The 25,878-nt window shown below is 41.9% G+C and overlaps 1 protein-coding gene across 1 annotated transcript; it reads left to right on the forward strand.

Moving 5' to 3' along the window:
• The first annotated feature begins 861 nt into the window (after nt 1-861).
• Nucleotides 862-25,392, forward strand: LOC121838793 (zinc finger protein 184-like). The gene is made up of 9 exons (XM_042312815.1): nt 862-1,712; nt 2,123-2,220; nt 2,356-2,533; nt 9,332-10,161; nt 18,319-18,670; nt 19,142-19,233; nt 19,517-19,694; nt 23,998-25,122; nt 25,245-25,392. Exons 1-8 carry the CDS (start codon nt 1,262-1,264, stop codon nt 24,810-24,812), a joined length of 2,994 nt encoding a protein of 997 aa, XP_042168749.1. The 5' UTR covers nt 862-1,261; the 3' UTR covers nt 24,813-25,122; nt 25,245-25,392.
• The last annotated feature ends 486 nt before the right edge of the window (nt 25,393-25,878 follow it).

Consider the following 25,878-nt stretch of genomic DNA (forward strand, 5'->3'; position numbering starts at 1 on the left):
GTACCGGTACAGAGTCAATGTGGAGGCTATATACAGGAGGTACCGGAACAGAGTCAATGTGGAGGCTATATACAGGATTACCGGTACAGAGTCAATGTGGAGGCTATATACAGGAGGTACCGGAACAGAGTCAATGTGGAGGCTATATACAGGAGGTACCGGAACAGAGTCAATGTGCGGGGACACAGGTGAGTCGAGGAAAAATACTACTCCTATTACAGAGGAAGTGGTAAAGATTCATATGACATCCATTGTTGGAGGACTGTAGCATCTAATGATGAAACATGTAGCATCTCCACAGAGGAGCTCTGTCATGATTGTAGCAGGTTTACTAACAAGTTACTTATATTAGCTGTGTTGACTATGACATTACTTTAGCTAATATGGTGACAACGATGTAGGCTGTGTGTAGCAGTTATGAAATGGTTTGGTTTGGAAAGGTTTTAACTCCTGGTCACCTACAGCTGATGTGTTGTGCATTGACGTCCACAAGCGAAGGGAAAAGGTGAGCGAATTGATGTGAGAGGAAATACAACGTGGCAGTTGTGAAAGTGAACTGTGTTTACGCATCATCAGGGGTGAATTCATTCAGCTGATTCTGTTGCATGTGATGCATTTGCTCTATTGTTTACAGTATGATTTGTATCGTATAGAGCGTGGCTTTAAGGGAAAAGTATGGTCACATCTAATAAAAACAAATGTGAAAAATGAACAGAGTATTAACACAAATGTGTTTTAACACACTACCTATTCGTAGAAGTATTTATTCATCATCCACATATTCATATTAAGCTTCTACGTCTGTGTACAGGAAAGTATTATTTGTAAGACGTAAGAGAAAATATATCAGTTTATTGTTAAATTATTATGACGTTCTTTCCAACACAAAAAGTGTAGTAACTATTGTTTCCAAACTGCGTTACCCACTCCAGCCAGCAGATGGCGATGGGCGTCTTTCAGGTGATGCTTCTTGCGTGACGTATAATGGACTGGACGGACGCTTCTTCAGGAACAACAACACGGCTACTCTTTCAACCACCTCGGTAGCCTGCTAGCCAACATAAAACTGAACAATTGATTCTTTAGACCATGTTATTGTACATGAGCTAATCTCAGTGTTTTAAACACATTTCGGTTGACGTATCTACTGGTGAACTTTAACCTAATGTGCTTGTTCAATTTGCAAACTTGTTAAAGATTGATACTGAGGTTAGCACTAGGCTAGTCGCTAATGCTAAATAACTAGCTAACATCCCTGACCATGAGCTCACTAAACTACTCCTCCCTTGCTAAAGAAGAGGAGGTCTGCTGGACGGAGAAAGAAGCTCTGGGGCTGAACATTGTCGTGAAAGAAGAAGAAGAAGAGGGTGTTACAGTGAAAGAAGAGAAATCTCCGTTTGGAGTGGAAGAGGGGATAGAGGCTGTCCCAGTGGAAGAGGAGGAGGTAGACACTTTCAGAATGAAAAATGAGGAAGAGGAGGCTGTTAAAGTGAAAGAAGAAGAGGATGTTGCTGTGAAAAAATATAAAGAACCTTTAGGAGTGGGAGAGGGGATAGAGGCTGCCAGAGTGGAAGAGGAGGTAGAAGCTTTCAGAATGAAAGAGGAGGATGTTATTGGGGAAAGAGAGGAAGAAGATGCTATCTCAATAAAGGTGAAGGAGGAAGTCGTTTTGGGAGTGAAAGAGGAGGAGACAGAAGATCCGATTAACACCAGTGAGTACTGTCTTAAAAACACGTGTGGTTTTAAAGGGCATTGTAACGAAGTTATACACTTGAATATGTTGTTCAGTACTGTAGGAATCTGCCATTGGAACATATATTTTTGAGACTTTTAAATGTGATTTATTAAATTCTCAATGTGGTCTACGTTAAAGTGCACCTCATCTAATATAACAGGCTTTTAAAATACAATATTGCTGCATAATTTATACTTAAAAGGAATGCAAAAGTCACCCAATTCGTGGAACGACCCTTTACATTTGCACCACAAACAATATTTAATAAAATCATGATGAAAGTGGCAATTTTAGGCCCTTTTTAGACATATTCATGCCTCTTGTAAGACTGTGATTGCAATAGAAGATCATAAGTTTACCATTTGTTTGATGTTCTCATTCACACAGGAGAGAGACATGACTATGGTGGATCCTCTGGGAAGCCTCAACAACATCCTGATGCTGACGAGGCAGAGAAGAGTCTCTCCAGATCAGATCACCAGATGGTACAGCTTGGTCTGGTCTAGCATACAGCTTGCTCTATCGGGGTCTGGGCTGGATTTCTGTAAAGCACTTCATGACAACAGTGGTATCAGCATCCATAATGATATGTGTCTGTGTCCTCTCTTTATGGTTACCAGGACAACGCTAGCCCCTCCTCCCTCCCGGAGTCCCCGTTTCGTACCTCTCCCGGTAGCACCTTACTGCTGGGTAGGAAGAGGTTGTCTGTGCTGCTGGTGGACTGCAGGAAAACAACGGAGCTGAGTGGAACTGTGAGAGGAGGAGAAGAGAAGAAAGGATCAGATTTGACTCATCAAAGTAAGTGCTGTAGTTCAGTTTGAACAAATAAAATAGATCTGCCCTCTGGTATCTGTTACCAGGACAACCAGCCTTGAAGGAGTTCCCACATATGCTAAGCACATGTTTGATACATTTCCTTCACTCTGCAGTCCAACTCATCCCAAAACATCTCAATTGGGTTGAGGTCTGTTGATTGTGGAGGCCAGGTCAGCTGCTGCAGCACCACATCACTCTCCTAATTGGTCAAGTAGCTCTGGGTGGCTGGTCTCAGACGATGTGGAAGTCCTGGTCTGGCGTTGTTATATATGGTCTGCGGTTGTGAGACGGTCGGATGTACTGCCAAATTCTCTAAAACAACGTTGGAGGTGGCTTATGGTAGAGAAATTAACATTAGAGTCTCAGGTAACAGCTCTAGTGGATATTCCTGTAGTCAGCATGCCAATTGCACTCTCCCTCAAAACTTGAGACATCTGTGGCATTGTGTTGTGTGACAAAACTGAACATTTTAGTGGCCTTTTATTGTCCCCAGCACAAGGTGTACCTGTGTAATGATCATGCTGTTTGATCAGCTTCTTGATAAACCATTCACCTGACAGGTGTGGCATATCTTGGCAAAGGAGAAATGTTCACTGACAGGGATGTTATCAAATTTGTGTACCACATTTGAGAGAAATAATCTTTCATGCGTGTGGAAAAATTCTGGGATGTTTTATTTCAGCTCATGAAACATGGGACCAACACTTTACATATTTGGAACATCTACCCAAAATATTAAATTATTTTTTTACCTAAAATATCATGACATTAATTATAGTCAAAATATTTACAAAAATATATATGTGAACTTATAAATAAATAAATATAAAATGCTTTTTTTCACCTTTATTTATCCAAGTTCTCATTTACAACTGCGACCAAGATAAAGCAAAGCAGTGCTACAAAAACAACAACAACAACACAGTTACACATGGGATAAACAAAGGTACAGTCAGTAACACAATAGAAAAGTACACGTGTACAGCATGTTCAAATGTAGTAAGATTAGGAAGGTAAGGAAATAAATAGACCGTAGGCCAATTTAGCATTAACACTTGAGTGATAGATATGCAGATGATGATGTGCAATTAGAGATACTGGGGTGCAAAAACAATTTAAAAAACAATATGGGGATGAGGTAGTTGGTTGTGCTATTTACAGAGGGGCTGTGTTGGAGTGTTGTATGGCATTGAAGCTCATTTGGAGTTTGTTAAAACAGTGTCCAAAGAAGGGCCAAATGTATAAAGAATGGTGTCGTCTGGGTAGAGGTGGATCAGAGAATCGCCAGCAGCAAGAGCGACATCATTGATACAGTTGAAGTCGGAAATTTACATACACTCATGTTGGAGTCATTAAAACTCGTTTTTCAACCACTCCACAAATTTCTTGTTCCCAAACTATAGTTTTGGCAAGTCGGTTTGGACATCTACTCTGTGCATGACACAAGTAATTTTTCCAACAATTGTTTCCAGACAGATTATTTAACTTTTATTTCACTATCACAATTCCAGTGGGTCAGAAGTTTACATACACTAAGTTGACTGTACCTTTAAACAGCTTGGAAAATTCCAGAAAATGATGTCATGGCTTTAGAAGCTTCTGATAGGGTAATTGACATCATTTTAGTCAATTGGAAGTGTACCTGTGGATGTATTTCAAGGCCTACCTTCAAACTCAGTGCCTCTTTGCTTGACATCATGGGAAAATCAAAAGAAATCAGCCAAGACCTCAGAAAAAAAATTGTAGACCTCCACAAGTCTGGTTCATCGTTGGGAGTAATTTCCAAATGCCTGAAGGTACCACGTTCATCTGTACAAACAATAGTATGCAAGTATAAACACCATGGGACCACTCAGCCGTCATACCGCTCAGGAAGGAGACGCATTCTGTCTCCTAGAGATGCACATACTTTGGTGTGAAAAGTGCAAATCAATCCCAGAACAACAGCAAAGGACATTGTGAAAATACTGGAGGAAACGGGTACAAAATTATCTTTATCCACAGTTAAACAAGTCCTATATCGACATAACCTGAAAGGCCGCTCAGCAAGGAAGAAGCCACTGCTCCAAAACCATAAATAAAGCCAGACTATGGTTTGCAACTGCACATGGGGACAACGATCGTACTTTTTGGAGAAATGTCCTCTGGTCTGATGAAACAAAAATAGAACTGTTTGACCATCGTTATGTTTGGAGGAAAAAGGGGGGTGCTTGCAAGTCGAAGCACACCATCCCAACCATGAAACACGGGGGTGGGAGCATCGTGTTGTGGGGGTGCTTTGCTGCAGGAGGGACTGGTGCACTTCACAAAATAGATGGCATCATGAGCTAGGAAAATTATGTGGATATACTGAAGCAACATCTCAAGACATCAGTCAGGAAGTTAATGCTTGGTCGCAAGTGGGTCTTCCAAATGGACAATGACCCCAAGCATACTTCCAAATTTGTGGTAAAGTGGCTTAAGGACAACAAAGTCAAGGTATTGGAGTGTCCATCACAAAGCCCTGACCTCAATCCCATAGAAAAATGTGTTGGCAGAACTGAAAAAGCGTGTGCGAGCAAGGAGGCCTACAATCCTCACTCAATTACACCAGCTCTGTCAGGAAGGAATGGGCCAACATTCACCTAAATTATTGTGGGGAAGCTTGTGGAAGGCTACCTGAAACTTTGACATAAGTTAAACAATTTAAAGACAATGCTACCAAATACTAATTGAGTGTATGTAAACTTCTGACCCACTGGGAATGAGTTGGAAGAAATAAAAGCTGAAATAAATCATTCTCTACTATTATTCTGATCCTAACTGACCTAAGACAGGGAATTTGTACTGGGATTAAATGTCAGGAATTGTGAAAAACTGAGTTTAAATGTATTTGGCTAAGGTGTATGTAAACTTCCGACTTCAACTGTATATACAGAGAAAAGTGTCGGCCCGAGAATTGAACCCTGTGGCACCCCCATAGAGACTGCAGAGGTCCGGACAACAGGCCCTCCGATTTGACACACTGATCTCTATCTGAGAAGTAGTTGGTGAACCAGGCGAGGCAATCATTTGAGAAACCAAGGATATTGAGTCTGCCGATAAGAATGTGGTGATTGACAGAGTCGAAAACCTTGGCCAGGGTGATCAAGATAGCTGCACAGTTATTTTATTGATGGCGGTTATGATATTGTTTAGGACCTTGAGCATGGCTGAGGTGCACCCATGACCAGTTCGGAAACCAGATTGCATAGTGGAGAAGGTACGGTGGGATTCGAAATGTTCGGGGATCTGTTTGTTAACTTGGCTTTCAAAGATTTTTGAAAGGCAGGGCAGGATGGGAATAGGTCTATAACAGTTTGGGTCTAGAGTGTCTCCCCCTTTGAACAGGGGGATGACCGCGGCAGCTTTCCAATCTTTGGGGATCTCAGACAATACGAAAGAGAGGTTGAACAGGCTAGTAATAGGGGTTGCAACATTTTTGGGAAAGAGAAGTTCCAGATTGTCTAGTCTAGCTGATTTGTTGGGATACAGATTTTGCAGCTCTTTCAGAACATCAGCTGTCTGGATTTGGGTAGGGGGGCTTGGGCAAGTTTCTGCAGGGGGTGCAGAGTTGTTGGACGGGGTAGGGGTAGCCAGATGGAAAGTGTGGTCAGCCGTAGAAAAATGCTTATTGAAATTATCGATTATCATGGATTTATCGGTGGTGACAGTGTTTCCTAGCCTCAGTGCAGTGGGAAGCTGGGAGGAGGTGTTCTTATTCTCCATGGACTTTAGTGTCCCAAAACGTTTTGGAATTAGTGCTACAGGATGCAAATTTCTGTTTGAAAAAGCCTTAGCTAGCCTGTGTATATTGGTTCCTGACTTCCCTGAAAAGTTGCATATTGTTGGCTATTCGATGCTAATGCAGAATGCCACAGGATGTTGTTGTGCTGGTCAAGGGCAGTCAAGTCTGGGGTGAACCAAGGGCTATATCTGTTCTTAGTTCTAATTTTTTTGAATGCTTATTTAAGATGGTGAGGAAATTACTTTTAAAGAGCAACCAGGCATCCTCTACTGGCGGGATGAGGTCAATATCCTACCAGGATACCCGGGCCAGGTCGATTAGAAAGGCCTGCTTGCTGAAGTGTTTTAGGGAGCGTTTGACAGTGATGAGGGGTGGTCGTTTGACCGTGGACCCATTATGGACGCAGGCAATGAGACAGTAATTACTGAGATCCTGGGTGAAGACGGCAGAGCTGTATTTAGAGGGCAAGTTGATCAGAATGATATCTAAGAGGGAGCCCATGGTTACGGATTTATGGTTGTACCTGGTAGGTTCCTTGATCATTTATGTGAGATTGAGGGCAGATTGTTGGACGGCTGGGGTGTTAAGCATATCCCAGTTTAGGTCACCTAACAGTACGAACTCTGAAGATAGATCTGGGGCAATCAATTCCCATATGGTGTCCAGGGCACATCTGGTGGCTGAGAAGGATCTATAACAAGTGGCAACGGTGAGAGACTTGTTTCTGGAAAGGTGAATTTTAAAAGTAGAAGCTCTAATTGTTTGGGCGCAGACCTGGATAGTGTGACAGAACTCTGCAGGCTATCTCTGCAGTAGATTGCAACTCCGCCCCCTTTGGCAGTTCTATCTGGTCAGAACATGTTGTAGTTGGGGATGGAAATGTCATGATTTTTGGTGGCCTTCCTAAACCAGGATTCAGACACATCTAGGACATCAGGCTTGGCGGAGTGTGCTAAAGCAGTGAATAAAACAAACTTAGGGAGGAGGCTTCTGATGTTAACATTCATAAAACCAAGGCTTTTACAGTTACAGAAGTCAACAAATGAGAGCGCCTGGGGAATGGGAGTGGTGCTGGGGGCTGCAGGGCCTGGGGAATGGGAGTGGTGCTGGGGGCTGGAATACAGGGCCTGGGGAATGGGAGTGGTGCTGGGAGGTTGCAGGGCCCAGGGGGGAATGGGAGTGGTGCTGGGGGCTGCAGGGCCTGGGGAATGGGAGTGGTGCTGGGGGCTGCAGGGCCTGGGAGTGGTGCTGGGGGCTGCAGGGCCTGGGGAATGGGAGTGGTGCTGGGGGCTGCAGGGGGAATGGGAGTGGTGCTGGGGGCTACAGGGCCTGGGGAATGGGAGTGGTGCTGGGGGCTGCAGGGCCTGGGGAATGGGAGTGGTGCTGGGGCATGCAGGGGTTAGCCTCTACATCACCAGAAGAGGAGTAGGATAAGTGTACGGCTAAAGGCTGTAAGAACTGGTCGTCTAGTGCGTTCAGAACAGAGAGTAAAAGGAGCAGATTTCTTGGGCGTGGAAGAATAGATTCAAGGCATAATGTACAGACAAGGGTATGGTAGGACGTGAATACAGTGGAGGTAAACCTAGGCATTGAGTGACGATGAGAGGTTTTGTCTCTAGAGGCACCAGTTAACCCAGGTGAGGTCACCGCATGTGTGGGGGGGGTGGGACAACAGCAATAGACAAGGCATATTGACATTAGGGAGAGGCATGTGTAGCCTTGTGATCATAGGGTCCAATGAGCAGCAATAGGTGAGTCAAGGAGATGTTCGGTAGTCGCTACTACGCTAGGCGAGCTGGAGACACAGCGATTCAGACAGCTAGCGGGCCGGGGCTAGCACATGGGCCTTTGGCAATGTCGCAACAGAAGAGCCTGTTGAAACCACCTCGGACGATTATGTCGGCAGGCCAGTCGTGATAGACCGGCGGGGCTCTGTGTCGGCAGTAATGGGTCCAGGCCAATTGGCGAAAGAGGTATTGTAGCCCAAGAATAGGCTGGTGGACCGCTTCGGCAAACCGGGAGATGGGCCTAGTTCGAGGCTAGCTCAAGGCTAACTGGTGCTTGTTTCGGCACAGAGACGTTAGCCAGGAGTAGCCACTCAGATTGCAGCTAGCTAGCTAAGATGATCCGCTGTAAAGGTTCAGAGCTTGCGGTAGGAATCAGGAGATGTGGTAGAGAAAAGGCAGTCCAATATGCTCTGGGTTGATATCACACTGTGCAGACTGGCAAGTATTGGCCGAGCTGAAGCTGGCTGGTGTCAGGTTAACGTTGAAGACCGCTAGCAGTGGCTAACTGACTAGTAGCTAGTTAGCTGGCTAGCTTCTGATGGGGTTCCGGTTCTAAAGTATAAAAATAGCAGATCCGTACCGCATTGGGTGAGGCGGGTTGCAGGAGAGTATATTCAGTCCGTAGATGGAAAGTGAGATAAAAATATATACAAAAAGAAAACAATATATAAAATGATATTTACACAGGACTGGACAAGACACAACACCCATCCGACTGCTACGCCATCTTGGAATGTGTCAACCCTATGGGGAGATGTTACTGATGTGCTTTGTGTCTGTCTCCAATGCAAAAATGAAACGTCCACATTGGACGTATCTATCGATCGTATCTATCGTACCTATCGTACCTATTGAGCAGGTGGAAGTAATTCTTTACTTATTTTAGGTGTAAGGAAGTGTGTAGGTCGCATTCTGTATCATACATCTATGAAGGTTATGTATTTATAACCACCTGCTCGATAGGAATCCAATTATGTCTTGAGTGATCTAGAACTGTCTAGTTTTTTGTGTTCCGACTTATAAAACAGAAAGAATAACAAGTAATGTAAATATATTATCAGTAATTACCAGGTAGCTTTACAACATAATTTGTTTTAAATGATGAAATGTTTGAATATTGGCCTCAGGTTATTAAGGGATGTGATTTGGATTAAACCTCAGCAAGGCAGTTTTATCATATGGAGATTTCATTCTGGTCTCTTATAAAATAAACACTGTCTTTTGCAGGAGGAAAACCGAACTTGGAGGAACCAGCGACGTCCAAACCAGCAAGACGACACCTCTGCTCCCATTGTGGAAAAAGTTTTAACCAGTTAGTTAGCTTGAAAAAACATGAGAGGGTACACATAGGAGCGAAGCCACACCATTGCTCCCAGTGTGGAAAGAGTTTTAAGCGGTTAGACACCCTCAAAGTTCATGAGAGAATACACACAGGGGAGAAGCCATACTATTGTGCCCAGTGTGGAAAGAGTTTTACGCAATTAGGAAGCCTGAAAGAACACACGAGACTGCACACAGGGGAGAAGCCTTACCACTGCTCCCAGTGTGGAAAGAGTTTTAACCAGTCGGGAAGCCTGAAAGCTCATGAGCGAATCCACACAGGGGAGAAGCCTTACCACTGCTCCCAGTGTGCAAAGCGTTTTATCCAATTAGGAAGCCTGAAAGAACACATGAGACTGCACACAGGGGAGAAGCCTTACCACTGCTCCCAATGTGCAATGCGTTTTACCCATTTAGGAAACCTGAAAGAACACATGAGGCTGCACACAGGGGAGAAGCCTTACCACTGCTTCTGGTGTTCAAAGTGCTTTACCCATTTAGGAAACCTGAAAGCTCATGAGCGAATACACACAGGGGAGAAGCCTTACTGCTGCTCCCACTGTGGAAAGCATTTTAACTATTCAGGAAAGCTGAAAGAACACATGAGACTGCACACAGGGGAGAAGCCTTACAAATGCTCAGACTGTGGGAAGACATATTACTCATTACAGTCACTTAAACATCATGTACGAATCCACACAGGAGATAATAATTCTCCTAGTGTGTATATTGATATTTAACATTACATTGACTTAAAATTCATCAGAGAACATACACAGCTCTCCCATGGTTTTATATTGTTGACTGAGAATGTTTACTTGTTTATAACATTGTACAAAGTATTCACAAACATATATTTAAATGTTTTTATTAGAAAACATGAATTGAATATGAATTATGTCAGTTTGAATATAGAGTAGATCAAATTCCATGTGTTTAAATGGACCTTTTTTAAACTCTATGTGTGTATTTATCTGGGTGTGTCATTCCTCCAGCACTACAGATAATACAGGAATATTTACTTCACTACAGATAATACAGGAATATTTACTTCACTACAGATAATACAGGAATATTTACTTCACTACAGATAATACAGGAATATTTACTTCACTACAGATAATACAGGAATATTTACTTCACTACAGATAATACAGGAATATTTACTTCACTACAGATAATACAGGAATATTTACTTCACTACAGATAATACAGGGATATTTACTTCACTACAGATAATACAGGAATATTTACTTCACTACAGATAATACAGGAATATTTACTTCACTACAGATAATACAGGAATATTTACTTCACTACAGATAATACAGGGATATTTGGATGTGATGCATTTGCTCCATTGTTGGCCCACTGATGATTTAATGAAATGAAAATGTTCACAGACTCTGCAATGGAAAATGTTAGTTATATGTGTCCACATAACTGAGTATGTGACTAACCTTGTGAAACTGTCCTATTATAATCTCCTGTTCCTGGGAGGATCATCCTGCGTTGCAAGCCGGCTTCCACCTGCGTCCTTGTATGAATAAAGTCCCTCCCAGGAACAGGAAACTATAAAGATATGTGCTCATCACCCAATGCTTCAGGAATTCAGACTGTCTACACTGCGCTGTGTAACTCTGTTGATTTCTGAACTCAGAGAGAATAACAATCTTGGTTTGACTTGGACTCCAGCAGATCCTTATTTTATAATATCCACCACAACTCTCCCACGGATTGCTGTTTATCATTGTCTCAATGAAGAGTTCTTTGTTTTACTTTCCTGGGGTCATTTACAAGCCTCCCACTGGTTGAATTAACTTTGTTTCCAAGTCATTTCAACAAAACAAATCTATGTGATGTTTGATTAATGTGGAAAACTGATTGGATTTGTAAAAAGCCATGAACATCAGGTATTTTTTATTTTCACCGAACTGGCAACCTAAATCCAATGACAGGTGACATTTTGTGTAGTAGTAGGACTGCTACTTCCTATCTGACTGGTAATAGGACTTCACTGCTACTTCCTATCTGACTGGTAATAGGACTTCACTGCTACTTCCTATCTGACTGGTAATAGGACTTCACTGCTACTTCCTATCTGACTGGTAATAGGACTTCACTGCTACTTCCTATCTGACTGGTAGTAGGACTTCTATTTATACAATCAATGAAGCACATTTTTATGGCCTTTAAAAAAAAATCTCAGCATTGGTCACAAAGTGCTTTTACAGTAATCTGGCCCAGAGAATCCTTGGACATACAGGGCACCATTGTTCCTGCCATCTCATTCTCCCTGTGTGATGTCATATCCTTTTCCTGTTAAGGCACTTGACCAGCTGAGTGCAGGTGGGCTCTCCTGTGAACATGGGGCTGAAGATCAGACAGTGAAGAGACTCCGGGGGCAGGGATGAAGGCTGTAGGAATGAAGATATAAGATAACATAACTTTCTGTAGGCAGTATAGCATAACGTCCTGTAGGCAGTATAACATAACATTCTGTAGGCAGTATAACATAACGTCCTGTAGGCAGTATAACATAACGTCCTGTAGGCAGTATAACATAACGTCCTGTAGGCAGTATAGCATAACGTCCTGTAGGCAGTATAACATAACATTCTGTAGGCAGTATAACATAACGTCCTGTAGGCAGTATAACATAACGTCCTGTAGGCAGTATAACATAACGTCCTGTAGGCAGTATAGCATAACGTCCTGTAGGCAGTATAACATAACGTCCTGTAGGCAGTATAACATAACGTCCTGTAGGCAGTATAACATAACGTCCTGTAGGCAGTATAACATAACATTCTGTAGGCAGTATAGCATAACGTCCTGTAGGCAGTATAACATAACTTCCTGTAGGCAGTATAACATAACGTCCTGTAGGCAGTATAGCATAACTTCCTGTAGGCAGTATAGCATAACTTTCTGTAGGCAGTATAACATGTACTCCCACAACTGCGTGGCCATGCACGCCTCCAACTCAATCATCAAGTTGGCAGACGACACTACAGTGGCCTACAGGGAGGAGGTGAGGGCCCTTGGTGTGTGGTGTCAGGAAAATAACCTCACACTCAATGTCAACAAAACAAAGGAGATGATCGTGGACTTCAGGAAACAGCAGAGGGAGCAGCCCCGTATCTACATTGACAGGACAGTAGTGGAGAGTTCTAAGTTCCTCAGCGTACACATCAAGGACAAACTGAAATGGTCCACCCACACAGACAGCGTGGTGAAGAAGGTGCAGTTCAGGAGGCTGAAGAAATTTGTCTTGTCACCAAAAACACTCACAAACTTTTACAGATGCACAATCGAGAGCATCCTGTCGGTCTGTATCACCGCCTGGTACGGCATCTGCTCCGCCCATAACCGGAAGACTCTCCAGAGGGTAGTGAGGTCTGCACAACGCACCACCGGGTGCAAACTACATGCCCTCCAGGACACCTACACCACCCGATGTCACAGGAAGGCCAAAAAGATCAAGGACAACAACCAAACAACCACCCGAGCCACTGCCTGTTCACCCCGCTATCATCCAGAAGGTGAGGTCAGTACAGGTGCATCAAAGTGGGGACCGAGAGACTGAAAAACAGCTTCTATCTCAAGGCCATCAGTCTGTTAAACAGCCATCACAAACATTGAGTGGCTGCTGCCAACATAATGACTCAACTCCAGCCACTTTAACAATGGAAAAATGGATGTAATCAACTTATCACTAACCACTTTATATATAATGTTTACATACCCTACATTACTCATCTCATATGTATATACTGTACTCTATACCATCTACTGCATCTTGCCTATGCCGTTCGGCCATCACTCATTTATATATTTTTATGTCCATATTCGTATTCATTCCTTTACACTTGTGTGTATAAGGTAGTTGTTGTGGAATTGTTAGGTTATATTATTTGTTAGATATTACTGCATGGTCGGAACTAGAAGCACAAGCATTTAGCTACACTCCTATTAACATCTGCTAACCATGTGTATGTGACAAATAAATCTAATTGATTTGATTTGTAGCATAACTTCCTGTAGGCAGTATAGCATAACTTCCTGTAGGCAGTGTAGCATAACTTCCTGTAGGCAGTATAGCATAACTTCCTGTAGGCAGTGTAGCATAACTTCCTGTAGGCAGTGTAGCATAACTTCCTGTAGGCAGTGTAGCATAACTTCCTGTAGGCAGTGTAGCATAACTTCCTAGGTAGTGTAGTAGTGTAGCATAACTTCCTGTAGGCAGTATAGCATAACTTCCTGTAGGCAGTATAGCATAACTTCCTGTAGTGTAGGCATAAGTAGGCAGTAGCATAACTTCCTGTAGGCAGTATAGCATAACTTCCTGTAGGCAGTATAGCATAACTTCCTGTAGGCAGTATAGCATAACTTCCTGTAGGCAGTATAGCATAACTTCCTGTAGGCAGTATAGCATAACTTCCTGTAGGCAGTATAGCATAACTTCCTGTAGGCAGTATAGCATAACTTCCTGTAGGCAGTATAGCATAATAACTTCCTGTCGGCAGTATAGCATAACTTCCTGTGAAAGTAGTGAAATAAATTACATGGAATGAAAAGGTGTGGTATTTACTTCTGAGTCCAATGTAATATTGTGTGATCAAAATCTACTATAAAAATGATAGTTTTCTTAGTTTACCACACTTAATTGCCAATCCACAATCCCAGCATGGACAGCAGCCTCGGAACAAATTCTTATTTACAATGACAACATGGCAAAATACATCCTGTGGGGCAGTAAACACAGATCTGGTTACTTTGAAAATACTTTTTATGAAGTTGTTAGCAAGAATAAACAATGTAATTAACATTTTCCCAAACTAGTCAGCAGATGATCCTTTTTAAATGTTTTATATATATTTTTTTTATTAACAAATATTAACAAACAAAAGAGGAAGTCACATGCGAACAAGCATACATACAAACTATTTACATTGCCAGGAATCCTAAACAAACAAATCATATTCATTAATAATACCAGTTTTAATTGCCTTTTAGTTTTTCATTTTAGTTAAAGTAGTGCCATTTGCATTTGTGAATATGAAATTTACCTTTAATTTAATTTAATTTAAATATTTTTGGCAGTTTAATTAAATATACTACATCTTTATCAATGTCAGACTTTCTGAAATAAATCATTACATAGTATAACCGGTCCTATTTTTTTTGTAACAAAATTCTGTATGTCAATCCAAAAAATTTGACTATAAATACAGGCTGAAAACAAATGCTAAATGGTCTCTTTCTCCATTCCACAGAAATCACGTTTAAAGTCACTATTCAGCTTGAATCTTTTCAAAACATGTTTCACAGGATAAATTCTATGTAACATTTTAAATGAAACTTCCTTTACCTTGTTTCTGATACAATATTTGTCAGCAATTTTCCATGCTTTCCCCCATTGTATATCACCATAGATATCTGACCAGAAGAATCTTTCCCCCATTGTATATCACCATAGATATCTGACCAGAAGAATCTTTCCCCCATTGTATATCACCATAGATATCTGACCAGAAGAATCTTTCCCCCATTGTATATCACCATAGATATCTGACCAGAAGAATCTTTCCCCCATTGTATATCACCATAGATATCTGACCAGAAGAGTCTTTCCCCCATTGTATATCACCATAGATATCTGACCAGAAGAGTCTTGCTGAGGGAATTGTAGTGTCACAAACATTATTCCTAATCTGTTTATTACTACATTTATCTTTGATTTTAATATTGGCAATGAATATATTTTCATGTAAATCTATGTTACTTACATCGACCACAGAGGAATTTAAAAGAGATACAACCCCCCTTGGAATCACATCAAAAACATCGGGGTTATTGGAATTTTAAACTTTTAAACCTAATTTTTATTGGAATTTTAAACTTATCAGGAAATTCCCCATATGAGAGTAGATATCCATTCTCATTCAGTAACTGACCAACCAAAATAATTATATTCTCAAACGAGTTACGAAAAAAAGATACTTATTTTTTAAATCGTATATCTTAGTTGTTCATAGAAAGTATCTGTGAGGGGAAAAATTGTGTTTATACGCTAACATCCAAGCTAAAATCGCCTGCTTATGGAATTTGGCCAATTTTACTGGGATTTTATCAACATCAAAATTACATCAAAGCAAAAGTTCTAAACCACCAACAGAGTCAAATAAATACTAAGGGCAAGACATTCCAAATACTGTTCTGGTTCTTAATATACTTCAGAATCCAATTTATTTTAAAAGTATTATTTAGAGTATTGAAATCTAAAACCTCAAGACCTCCTTGTTCTTGGGTATTAGTGAGAATATCTTTCTGTAGATAGTGAGGCTTGTTCCTCCAAATAAAATTATAAAGAATCTTATCTAAGTCCTTTACAGTTTTAGGTGATAATTCAAGTGATAACGAGACATAAACCGATCTGGATAACCCTTCAGCTTTGGCCAATAAAACCCGATGATATAAGGAAATATCTCTCATCAACCAGAGGTTCAATATATTCTTTGTTTTCTCAATAATGGAGTTAAAGTTTTCACAACTTTGTTTTTCATCCTTGCATATAACAATTCCAAGATAAGTAACCGTATCCATAATTTGAGTAACCAATAAAAATACAAATGGACTAATTGGGCAGCCCTGCTTAATGCCACGGCCAATATCAAATCTTTGGGATGCCCCGTGAGCTAATTTTACAGAGCTCGTACAACCACTATGTAAAGTTTGGACTGCTTTCAAAAAAAGTCATCAAACCCCAAAAAACGTATTGCTTTGAACATAAACTCCTGTTCAACAGTGTCAAAAGATTTATATAAATCAACAAACATAAGAAATCTATCATCAACGATGAGGTCATTATAGTCTAAGGTCAACCTGATGTTATTTATAAAATGTTGACCATCGAAAAAAAACAGAAAGTTACTTTTTAAAATAGCGACACCTGCTGAGCGATTAGTAGCAAATGAAAACCAAATATCATTCCCCCATTGACACTTCAAAACGCAGTATCTGTGGAACAGGCATGAGTTTCTTGAAGGAAATAAAAGTCGGCACTCTTACCCTTACAATACAAAAATAAAGATTTCCTTTTTAAAATATTACGGATTCCCCTGGCATTAATAGAAACAACAGAAATGGACGTTTATTATCACAGTGACTATATGAATATTATTAAACTTGTATATGTTCACATGAAGCGGGTTCTCACAAAATAAACGTTTTTACTAGTTGCAAATAAAAACAGTCCTTTGCAAGTGGTTGACCTAAATTATATATATATATATATATATATATATATATATATATATATATATATATATATATATATATAGTTTTATACAATTGCAAATAACATTGTGCCATAGATTGGTTAAACGAATAGCCATCAAGCTAACATTAAGTGTCCGTGTGAATTTCCCTGCCATAAATAAAGGCTCTTTCCTCAAGAAATATAAAGTTTTATCAGATGCAAAGAAAACTCAGTCCTGCACAACTCACTTGATAAATCCAGCAGTCAACAAGCTAGGCGTCAGCGTGAATTTCCCTTCCATTAACAGAAGCCTTGGCTCCCGCAAAGTATGCACTTTTCCCCTCCTTCCTTGCTCTCTCAATCATCGGCCACAGACGATTCAGAGCTTATTTGTCAAATGCTGTCAGATCCTCCTTGAACCTCAGGTTGTTGTTCTTTAAATAGTAATTTTTCTTTGCACTTTTCCATGTCATATCCCTCGCTGTCCTGGAGATGAATCTCATGTTCACTGGTCGTGGTGGCTGGTAGTTTTCCCCATCTCTCAGCCTACCCAGGCACTGCATTTCATCCAGGGAACCTGCAACATTTCGCCCCTCCTCCGGGACTATTGCCCTGTAAATGTCCTTCACTCTTGCTTTGATGTTCTCGTCAGATTTTTCTGCTATTCCATAAATTCGAAGATTCCATCTCCGACCATACCGGTCATTTTCGTTTACCTTTGACTCCATTTCGGGGAGTTTCCTCTCTTGCTTTGCAACCTGAATTTTCAATGTTGCGTTCTGCTGCTTCAGAGTTTATACTTCCTCGGCATTGAAATCAATCTCTTTCTTCAGGTTAGCGATGCTGATAATGTTCTTTTTCACCAAATCCATGATGTCATCTGCGCTCTCTTTGATTTTAGCCGTGAGGATGCGGACGATGTTGTCCTGTAACTGGCTCAGTGATGGTTCACTTCTCAGCTGCTTTGGAAGTTGCTCCTTGTTTGGGGTATTCGGGTATGAATACATTCACCGCACCTTTTTTTACACTGCAAGCATATGAGTGAGTTTCAGCAATGTCTATTTTCTCCTTGGAAGTTTAAACATCCATTATCTCAGCAACAGTTTGTTTATGTCATATTCCACGCTACTAGCTATGAACACATTAGCTAGCTAACATGACTAAACACGCTGTGTTGTATGGTTATATATAATTGTTTTGTGAGAACTGCAACTGGCAGGTCAGCCCTGGAGGAAAGTATTGGCTGCAAGAAGTAAGAGAAAAAATAACATCTGGTTGTTTTCAAATGACTAGTTATGGCATTGCTTGCCAGAATAAAAATTGTAATTAATATTTTTCCAAACTGCGTTACCCCTCCAGTCAGCAGATGGCGATGTGAGTTTTTCAGGTGATGCTTCTTGCGTGACGTACAATCTAGTGGACGGGACAGGAGGCTTCTTCAACAGCGACAAAAGGCTTCTGATTCAACCAACGTGGTGGTTTACTAGCGAACATTAAACCGAAACATTGAAGCGTTTAAGACACATCTTGTGTATATTATTCTTAGTGTTTTAAACACAAGTCTGTTTACATATCTACTCGTTCATTGAAACGTAGATTGCTTGTTAAATTAGCTAATGTGGTAAATTGATACTGCACTAGGCTAATCGCCCGGAACATGAGCTCACTAATCTCGACGGAGAAAGAAGCTCTGATGAAAGGAGAGGAAGAAGCTTTCAGGATGAAAAGGGAGGAAGAGGAGGCTATCACATTGAAAGAAGAAGAGGATGATATTACAGTGAAAGAGGAATATGGGAAAGAGCTTGTGGAAGAGGAGGAGGTAGAAGCTTTCAGAATCAAAAAGGAGGAAGATGCCGTAATATTGAAAGAAGAGGAAGAACCTTTTGGAGTAAAAGAGGAAGAGGAGGCTATCTCAATTAAAGAGGAGGAGGAAGACGTTTTGGGAGTGAAAAAGGATGAGGCTGAAGATTCGATTAAGACCAGTGAGTACTGACTTAAAAACGGGCACAAAATATGCATTTCTTGAACTAATGTGGGGTTTGAAAGGGGCATTCTACTGAAGTTCTACAATTTAATAATAATTTAATGTTGTTCAGTACTCAATACATTGTTAAAGGTGCTATCCGTCATTGGTACATATATTTTTGTGACTTTTATATTAGTTTTATTGAAATATCCACGTAGTCCACGTTAAAGTGCACTTCATAAAACAGGCTTTTCAGAATTCAACATTGGTGCATAATTTCTACTTAACTTGTCAAAGGGACCCAAAGGCACCCTTTTTGTGGAACGACCCTTTTACATTTGCAACACAAACAATATTTTAGGAAATCACGATGAAAGTGGCCATTATAGGCACTTTTTTTTTTAGACATTCATGCCTCTTGTAAGACTCTGTGATTGCAATTGATGGTCATAAGTTTACCATCTGTTTGATGTTCTCGTTCACACAGGAGAGAGACATGACTTTCATGGATCCTCTGGGGAGCCTCAACATCCTGATGCTGACGAGGCAGGGAGTCGTTCCAGATCAGAACACCAGATGGTACAGCTTGGTCTGGTCTAGCATACAGCTTGGTCTGGTCTAGCATACAGCTTGGTCTGGTCTAGCATACAGCTTGGTCTGGTCTAGCATACAGCTTGGTCTGGTCTAGCATACAGCTTGGTCTGGTCTAGCATACAGCTTGGTCTGGTCTAGCATACAGCTTGGTCTGGTCTAGCATACAGCTTGCTCTCTCTGGGCCGGGTTTCTGTAAGGCACGTTATGTCAACAGTGACATCAGCATCCATAATGATATGTGTCTGTGTCCCCTCTTTATGGTTACCAGGACAACAGTAGCCCTTCCTCTCTCCCGGAGTCCCCGTGTCGTGCCTCTCCCGGTATTGGCTTACTGCTGGGTATGAAGAGGTTGTCTGTGCTGCTGGTGGACTGCAGGAAAACAATGGGGCTGAGTGGAACTGTGAGAGGAGGAGAAGAGATGAAAGGATCAGATTTGACCCATCAAAGTAAGTAGTTTAGTTTGAACAAATACAATTGATCTGCCCACTGGTATCTGTTACCAGGACAACCAGCAGAGTTCTGTTAGTTGACATGAAGATAGACTGGTGGATATGGATGTTATGAATATCATAACACTGAAAAATGATTCTGCCAATGAAGAGAGAGAAACCAATAGACCATCTAAAACCTTGATGAAAGTTAGCTTCAGAGAAAAAATGTCAAGATGATCTATTTAACTAATACTGGAGGAAAGCTGTGATCAGGCTGCCCACTCAAGAGAAAGCTTCAAACTGTAACCAGTGCTGGCAACCTGGTTCAGGTTATCAATCAACCTACCAGGGTAGTTACAAACAGTAGAGGAATGAAATCATCAACATGTTTTGTTCATATCTTTACTAATTCTGCAGAAATGGGTTTTAAAGCAGCATCCAGATCCATCAGATGTAGTGATCACAATATAGTAGCCATGTCTACAAAAACCACCATTCCAAAGGCTGGGACTAATATTGTGTATAAGAGGTCATACATTTTTTTGTAGTGATTCCTATGTTGTTGATGTAAATAATATTTGTTGGTCTGTGGTGTGTAATGATGAGCAACCAGACACTGCCCGTGACACATTTGAAACTGCTTATCCCAGTTACTAATAAGCATGCGCCCATTAAGAAAATGACTGTAAAAACAGTTAAATCCACGTGGATTGATGAGGAATTACAAAATGGTATGATGAAGAGGGAGGCAAAAGAGATGGCAAATAGGTCTGGCTGTATAACTGGTTGGCAAACGTATTGCAAATGGAGAAATCATGTGACTAAACTGAATAAAAAGAAGAAGAAACTACACTATGATTCAAAGATAAATGACATGAAGAATGATTGTAAAAAATCTTTGGAGCATCTTCAATGACATTTTGGGCAAAAAAATCTACAATGACATGTCACCGGTGTCTGACAACGTGGATGGAAAATTGAGGATAATAGCGGCCGATATTTCCATTCCTATTTGCCTTGTCTTTAATTTAAGCCTACTAGAAAGTGTGTGCCCTCAGGCCTAGAGGGAAGCTAAAGTCATTCCACTACCCAAGAATAGTAAAACTCCCTTTACTGGCTTATATAGCCGACCAATCAGTGCGGCTTTTGACATTATCGATCGTAGTCTGCTGCTGAAAAAACGTATGGCCTTACACCCCCTGCTATATTGTGGATAAAGAGTTCCAAAAAAAAGCTAACCTTTATTTAACTAGGCAAGTCGGTTAAGAACAAATTCTTATTTTCACTGATGGCCTAGGACTGCCTTGTTCAGGGGCAGAACGACAGAGTTTTACCTTGTAATCTCAGGGATAAGATCCAGCAACCTTTTGGTTACTGGCCTACCGCTCTAACCGCTAGGCTACCTGCTGCCCCAGAGCTACCTGTCTAACAGAACACAGAGAATGTTCTTTAATGGAAGCCTGTACAACAAAATCAAGGTAGAATCAGGAATTCCCCAGGGCAGCTGTTTGGCACCTGCTTGTTTCAATCTTTACCAACAACATGCCAATGACATTTGAGTAAAGCCAGTGTGTCTGTATGCGGATGACTCAACACTGTACACGTCAGCTACCACGGAAACTGAAATGACAGCAACACTTATTTATTATTTTCAATGACAACCCACTGTTCCTGGGCCAACTGCCTTGTTCAGGGGCAGAACGACAGAGTTTTACCTTGTCAGCTCGGGGATTCAATCCAGCAACATTTCGGTTACTGGCCTAACGCTCTAACCACTAGGTTACCTGCCGCCCCAGAGCTACCTGTCTAACAGAACACAGAGAGTGTTCTTTAATGGAAGCCTGTACAACACAATCAAGGTAGAATCAGGAATTCCACAGGGCAGCTGTTTGGCACCTACCTTTTTAAATCTTTACCAACGACATTTGAGTAAAGCCAGTGTGTCTGTATGCGGATGACTCAACACTGTACACGTCAGCTACCATGGAAACTGAAATGACAGCAACACTTATAAAGAGCTGCAGTGAGTTTCAGAATGGGTGGCAAGGAATAAGTTAGTCCTAAATATTTCAGATTACCTTAAATTACATGGCCTACTATGCTAATTCTGTAGCGGTATTGTTAGAGGGGGGTAAAGATAAAGTTTTGTTGGGGCGCCAGGCAGGTATTAACCCTAGTTATTAAAGTTAGTTGAATAGATAGAGTAGTGCTTCCAGACACATTCTAAACATGATGGAGTCTTAAAGGAGGACTGTAGCATCTAATGATGAATTACTATGGAGTCTGATGCTTTAAAGGAGAAGTTTACCCAAAATCCAGAAACTCCTAGGTGATTCCATACATTGAAACTAGTCCAGTGGATTTTCTCCCTCTCCCCCTCTCTCCCTGTAGTGCTGTACTGAAACAGCTGCTCTCCCTCTCTCTCCCTGTAGTGCTGTACTGAAACAGCTGCTCTCCCTCTCTCTCCCTGTAGTGCTGTACTGAAACAGCTGCTCTCTCTCTCTCCCTGTAGTGCTGTACTGAAACAGCTGCTCTCCCCCTCTCTCTCCCTGTAGTGCTGTACTGAAACAGCTGCTCTCCCTCTCTCTCCCTGTAGTGCTGTACTGAAACAGCTGCTCTCCCCCTCTTTCTCCCTGTAGTGCTGTACTGAAACAGCTGCTCTCCCCCTCTCTCTCCCTGTAGTGCTGTACTGAAACAGCTGCTCTCCCTGTAGTGCCCAGCTGCTCTCTCTCCCTGTAGTGCTGTACTGAAACAGCTGCTCTCCCCCCTCTCTCCCTGTAGTGCTGTACTGAAACAGCTGCTCTCCCCCACTCTCTCCCTGTAGTGCTGTACTGAAACGGCTGCTCTCCCCCTCTCTCCCTGTAGTGCTGTACTGAAACGGCTGCAAAAACATGACTCGTGACGTTGCTGGATGCGGGCCTCGCTCTGCTGCTTTGCCAGTTAATTTGTTATTTTATTACAGCCTTTGTCTTTCACCTGGGGTTGTTTGTTTATGTTTGAGAAAAAAAACACTTTTCAACCCATAAAACATATACAAACTAAACTCAGCAAAAAAATATACGTATCTTTTCAGGGCCCTGTCTTTCAAAGATTATTGGTAAAAAATCCAAATAACATCACAGATCTTTATTGTAAAGAGTTTAAACACTGTTTCCCATGCTTCAATGAACCATAAACGATTAATGAACATGCACCTGTGGAACGGTCGTTAAGACACCAACAGCTTGCAGACGGTAGGCAATTAAGGTTACAGTTATGAAAACTTAGGACACTAAAGAGGCCTTTCTACTGAATCTGGAAACACCAAAAGAAAGATGCCCAGGGTCCCTGCTCAACCGTGTGAATGTGCCTTAGGCATGCTGCAAGGAGTCATGAGGACTGCAGATGTGGCCAGGGAAATAAATTGCAATGTTTGTACTGTGAAACGCCTAAGACAGCGCTACAGTGAGACAGGACGGACAGCTTATCGTCCTCGCAGTGGCAGACCACGTGTAACAACACCTGCACAGGATCGGGACATCCGACCATCACATCTGCGGAACAGGTACAGGATGCCAACAACAACTGCCCAAGTTACACCAGGAACGCACTATCCCTCCATCAGTGCTTAGACTGTCCGTAATAGGCTGAGAGAGGCTGGACTGAGGGCTTGTAGGCCTGTTGTAAGGCACTGGCAACAACGTCGCCTCTGGGCACAAACCCACCGTCACAAAAAGTGCTCTTCACTGACAAGTCACGGTTTTGTCTCCAGGGGTGATGGTCGGATTCGCGTTTATCGTCAAAGAAATGAGCATTACATGGAGGCCTGTACTCTGGAGCGGGATCGATTTGGAGGTGGAGGGGCCGTCATGGTCTGGGGCGGTGTGTCCCAGCATCATCAGACTGAGGTTGTTGTCATTGCAGGCAATCTCAAGACATCCTCCTCCCTCATGTGGTACCCTTCCTGCTGGCTCATGACAATGCCACCAGCCATACTGCTCGTTCTGTGCGTGATTTCCTGCAAGACCGGAAGGTAGCATCTCACTGCAAGTTCTGCCAAATCTGGTGCAGTCCATGAGGAGGAGATGCACTGCAGTACTTAATGCAGCTGGTGGCCACACCAGATTTTTTATTTATTTTTATTTTACCTTTATTTAACTAGGCAAGTCAGTTAAGAACAAATTCTTATTTTCAATGACGGCCAGTGGGTTAACTGCCTGTTCAGGCAGGCAAAAAAAATGGCCTTAGGTTATTGAGGGATCTGATTAGGATTTACCCGTTTTATCATGTGGAGGTTTCTTTCGGTCTCTATTTTTCTTTTAAACACTGTCTTTGGCAGGAGAAAGACCAGACTCAGAGGAACCAGAGCCAGGGATGTCCAAACCAGCAAGAAGACACCAGTGCTCTTACTGTGGAAAGGGTTGTAACCAGTTAGGGACCCTGAAACAACATGGGCTAGTACACACAGGGGAGAAGCCTTACCACTGCTCCCACTGTGGCAAGTGTTTTAAGCAGTTAGGGAACCTGAAACGGCACGGGCTAGTACACACAGGGGAGAAGCCATACCACTGCTCCCAGTGCGGAAAGTGTTTCAGCCGGTCAGGGCATCTGAAAGACCACGAGAGAATACACACAGGGGAGAAGCCTTACCACTGCTCCCACTGTGGCGAGTGTTTTAAGTGGTTAGGGAACCTGAAACGGCACGGGCTAGTACACACAGGGGAGAAGCCATACCACTGCTCCCAGTGTGGAAAGTGTTTCAGCCGGTCAGGGCATCTGAAAGACCACGAGAGAATACACAATGGGGAGAAGCCATACCACTGCTCCCACTGTGGCAAGTGTTTTAAGTGGTTAGGGAACCTGAAACGGCACGGGCTAGTACACACAGGGGAGAAGCCATACCACTGCTCCCAGTGTGGAAAGTGTTTCAGCCGGTCAGGGCATCTGAAAGACCACGAGAGAATACACACAGGGGAGAAGCCTTACCACTGCTCCCAGTGTGGCAAGTGTTTCACCCAGTCAGGGGATCTGAAAAAACATGAAAGAATACACACAGGGGAGAAGCCTTACCACTGCTCCCAGTGTGGCAAGTGTTTTAACCGGTCAGGGAACCTGAAACAACATGAGAGAATACACGCAGGAGAGAATCCTTAACACTGCTCCCAGTGTGGAAGGAGTTTTAACCAGAGAAACAGCCTGAACCAACATGAGAAAATACACAGAGGTGAGATGCATTACCATTCCTCCCAGGGTGCAAAGCATTTGCCCATTTAGGAAGCCTGAAAGAGCATGACACAGAGGAGAAAGCTTACAAAAGCTTAGACTTTGGGAAAACATATTACTCATAACAATCACTTAAACGTCATTCGAGAATCCACACAGGAGAGAGAAATTACTTCTCTTAGCGTGTATATTGATATTTCACGTCTCATTTTTCTTACAATTCATCAGAGAACATACACAAGTATCATATTTTGTAAAGTTGATGTGGGAGAGGTGGAAAAATTGTTATCGATCAATAATGACAAACCTCCTGGCATTGACAACTTAGATGGAAAGCTACTGAGGACAGTAGCTGACTCTCAGTGATCCCGTTGTCTTATATTGTTGCCTTATAATGTGTTTACCTGTTTTTACCATATGAAATTGCTTCTTCCAATTATTGATAAACATGTACTGACTGTTAGAACTGTTCCATGGATTGATGAGGAATTTAAAAACTGTATGTTTGAAAGAGATGGGGCAAAAGGAGTGAAAAGGAGCCCTCTACTCTTTTCTATTTTTACCAATGGCCTGCCACTGGCATTAAACAAAGCATGTGTGTCCATGTATGCTGATGATTCAACTATATAAGCACCAGCAACCATAGCTAATGAAGTCACTGAAACCCTTAACAAATAGTTGCAGTCTGTTTTGGAATGCATGGCCAGTAATAATCTGGTCCTGAACTTCTCTAAAATTAAGAGCATTGTATTTGGTACAAATCATTCCTTAAGTTCTAGACCTCAGCTGAATCTGGTAATGAATTGTGTGGCTGTTGAACAAGTTGAGGAGACTAAATTACTTGGCATTACCTTAGATTGTAAACTGTCATGGTCAAAACATATAGATTCAATGGTTGTAAAGCTGGGGAGAGGTCTAGCCATAATAAAGAGATGCTCTGCTTTTTTGACACTAATCTCCACAAAGCAAGTTCTGCAGGCTCTAGTTTAGTCTAATC

Source organism: Oncorhynchus tshawytscha, unplaced genomic scaffold (assembly GCF_018296145.1).
Source record: "Oncorhynchus tshawytscha isolate Ot180627B unplaced genomic scaffold, Otsh_v2.0 Un_contig_17208_pilon_pilon, whole genome shotgun sequence".
NCBI classification, from domain to species: Eukaryota; Metazoa; Chordata; class Actinopteri; order Salmoniformes; family Salmonidae; genus Oncorhynchus; species Oncorhynchus tshawytscha.

Coding starts and splice junctions, on each gene's coding strand:
- LOC121838793 (XM_042312815.1), top strand. CDS start 1,262: ATGAGCTCACTAAACTACTCCTCCCTTGCTAAAGAAGAGGAGGTCTGC. Junction 1,713..2,122: donor AGAAGATCCGATTAACACCA/GTGAGTACTGTC, acceptor TCATTCACACAG/GAGAGAGACATGACTATGGT. Junction 18,671..19,141: donor TGAAGATTCGATTAAGACCA/GTGAGTACTGAC, acceptor TCGTTCACACAG/GAGAGAGACATGACTTTCAT.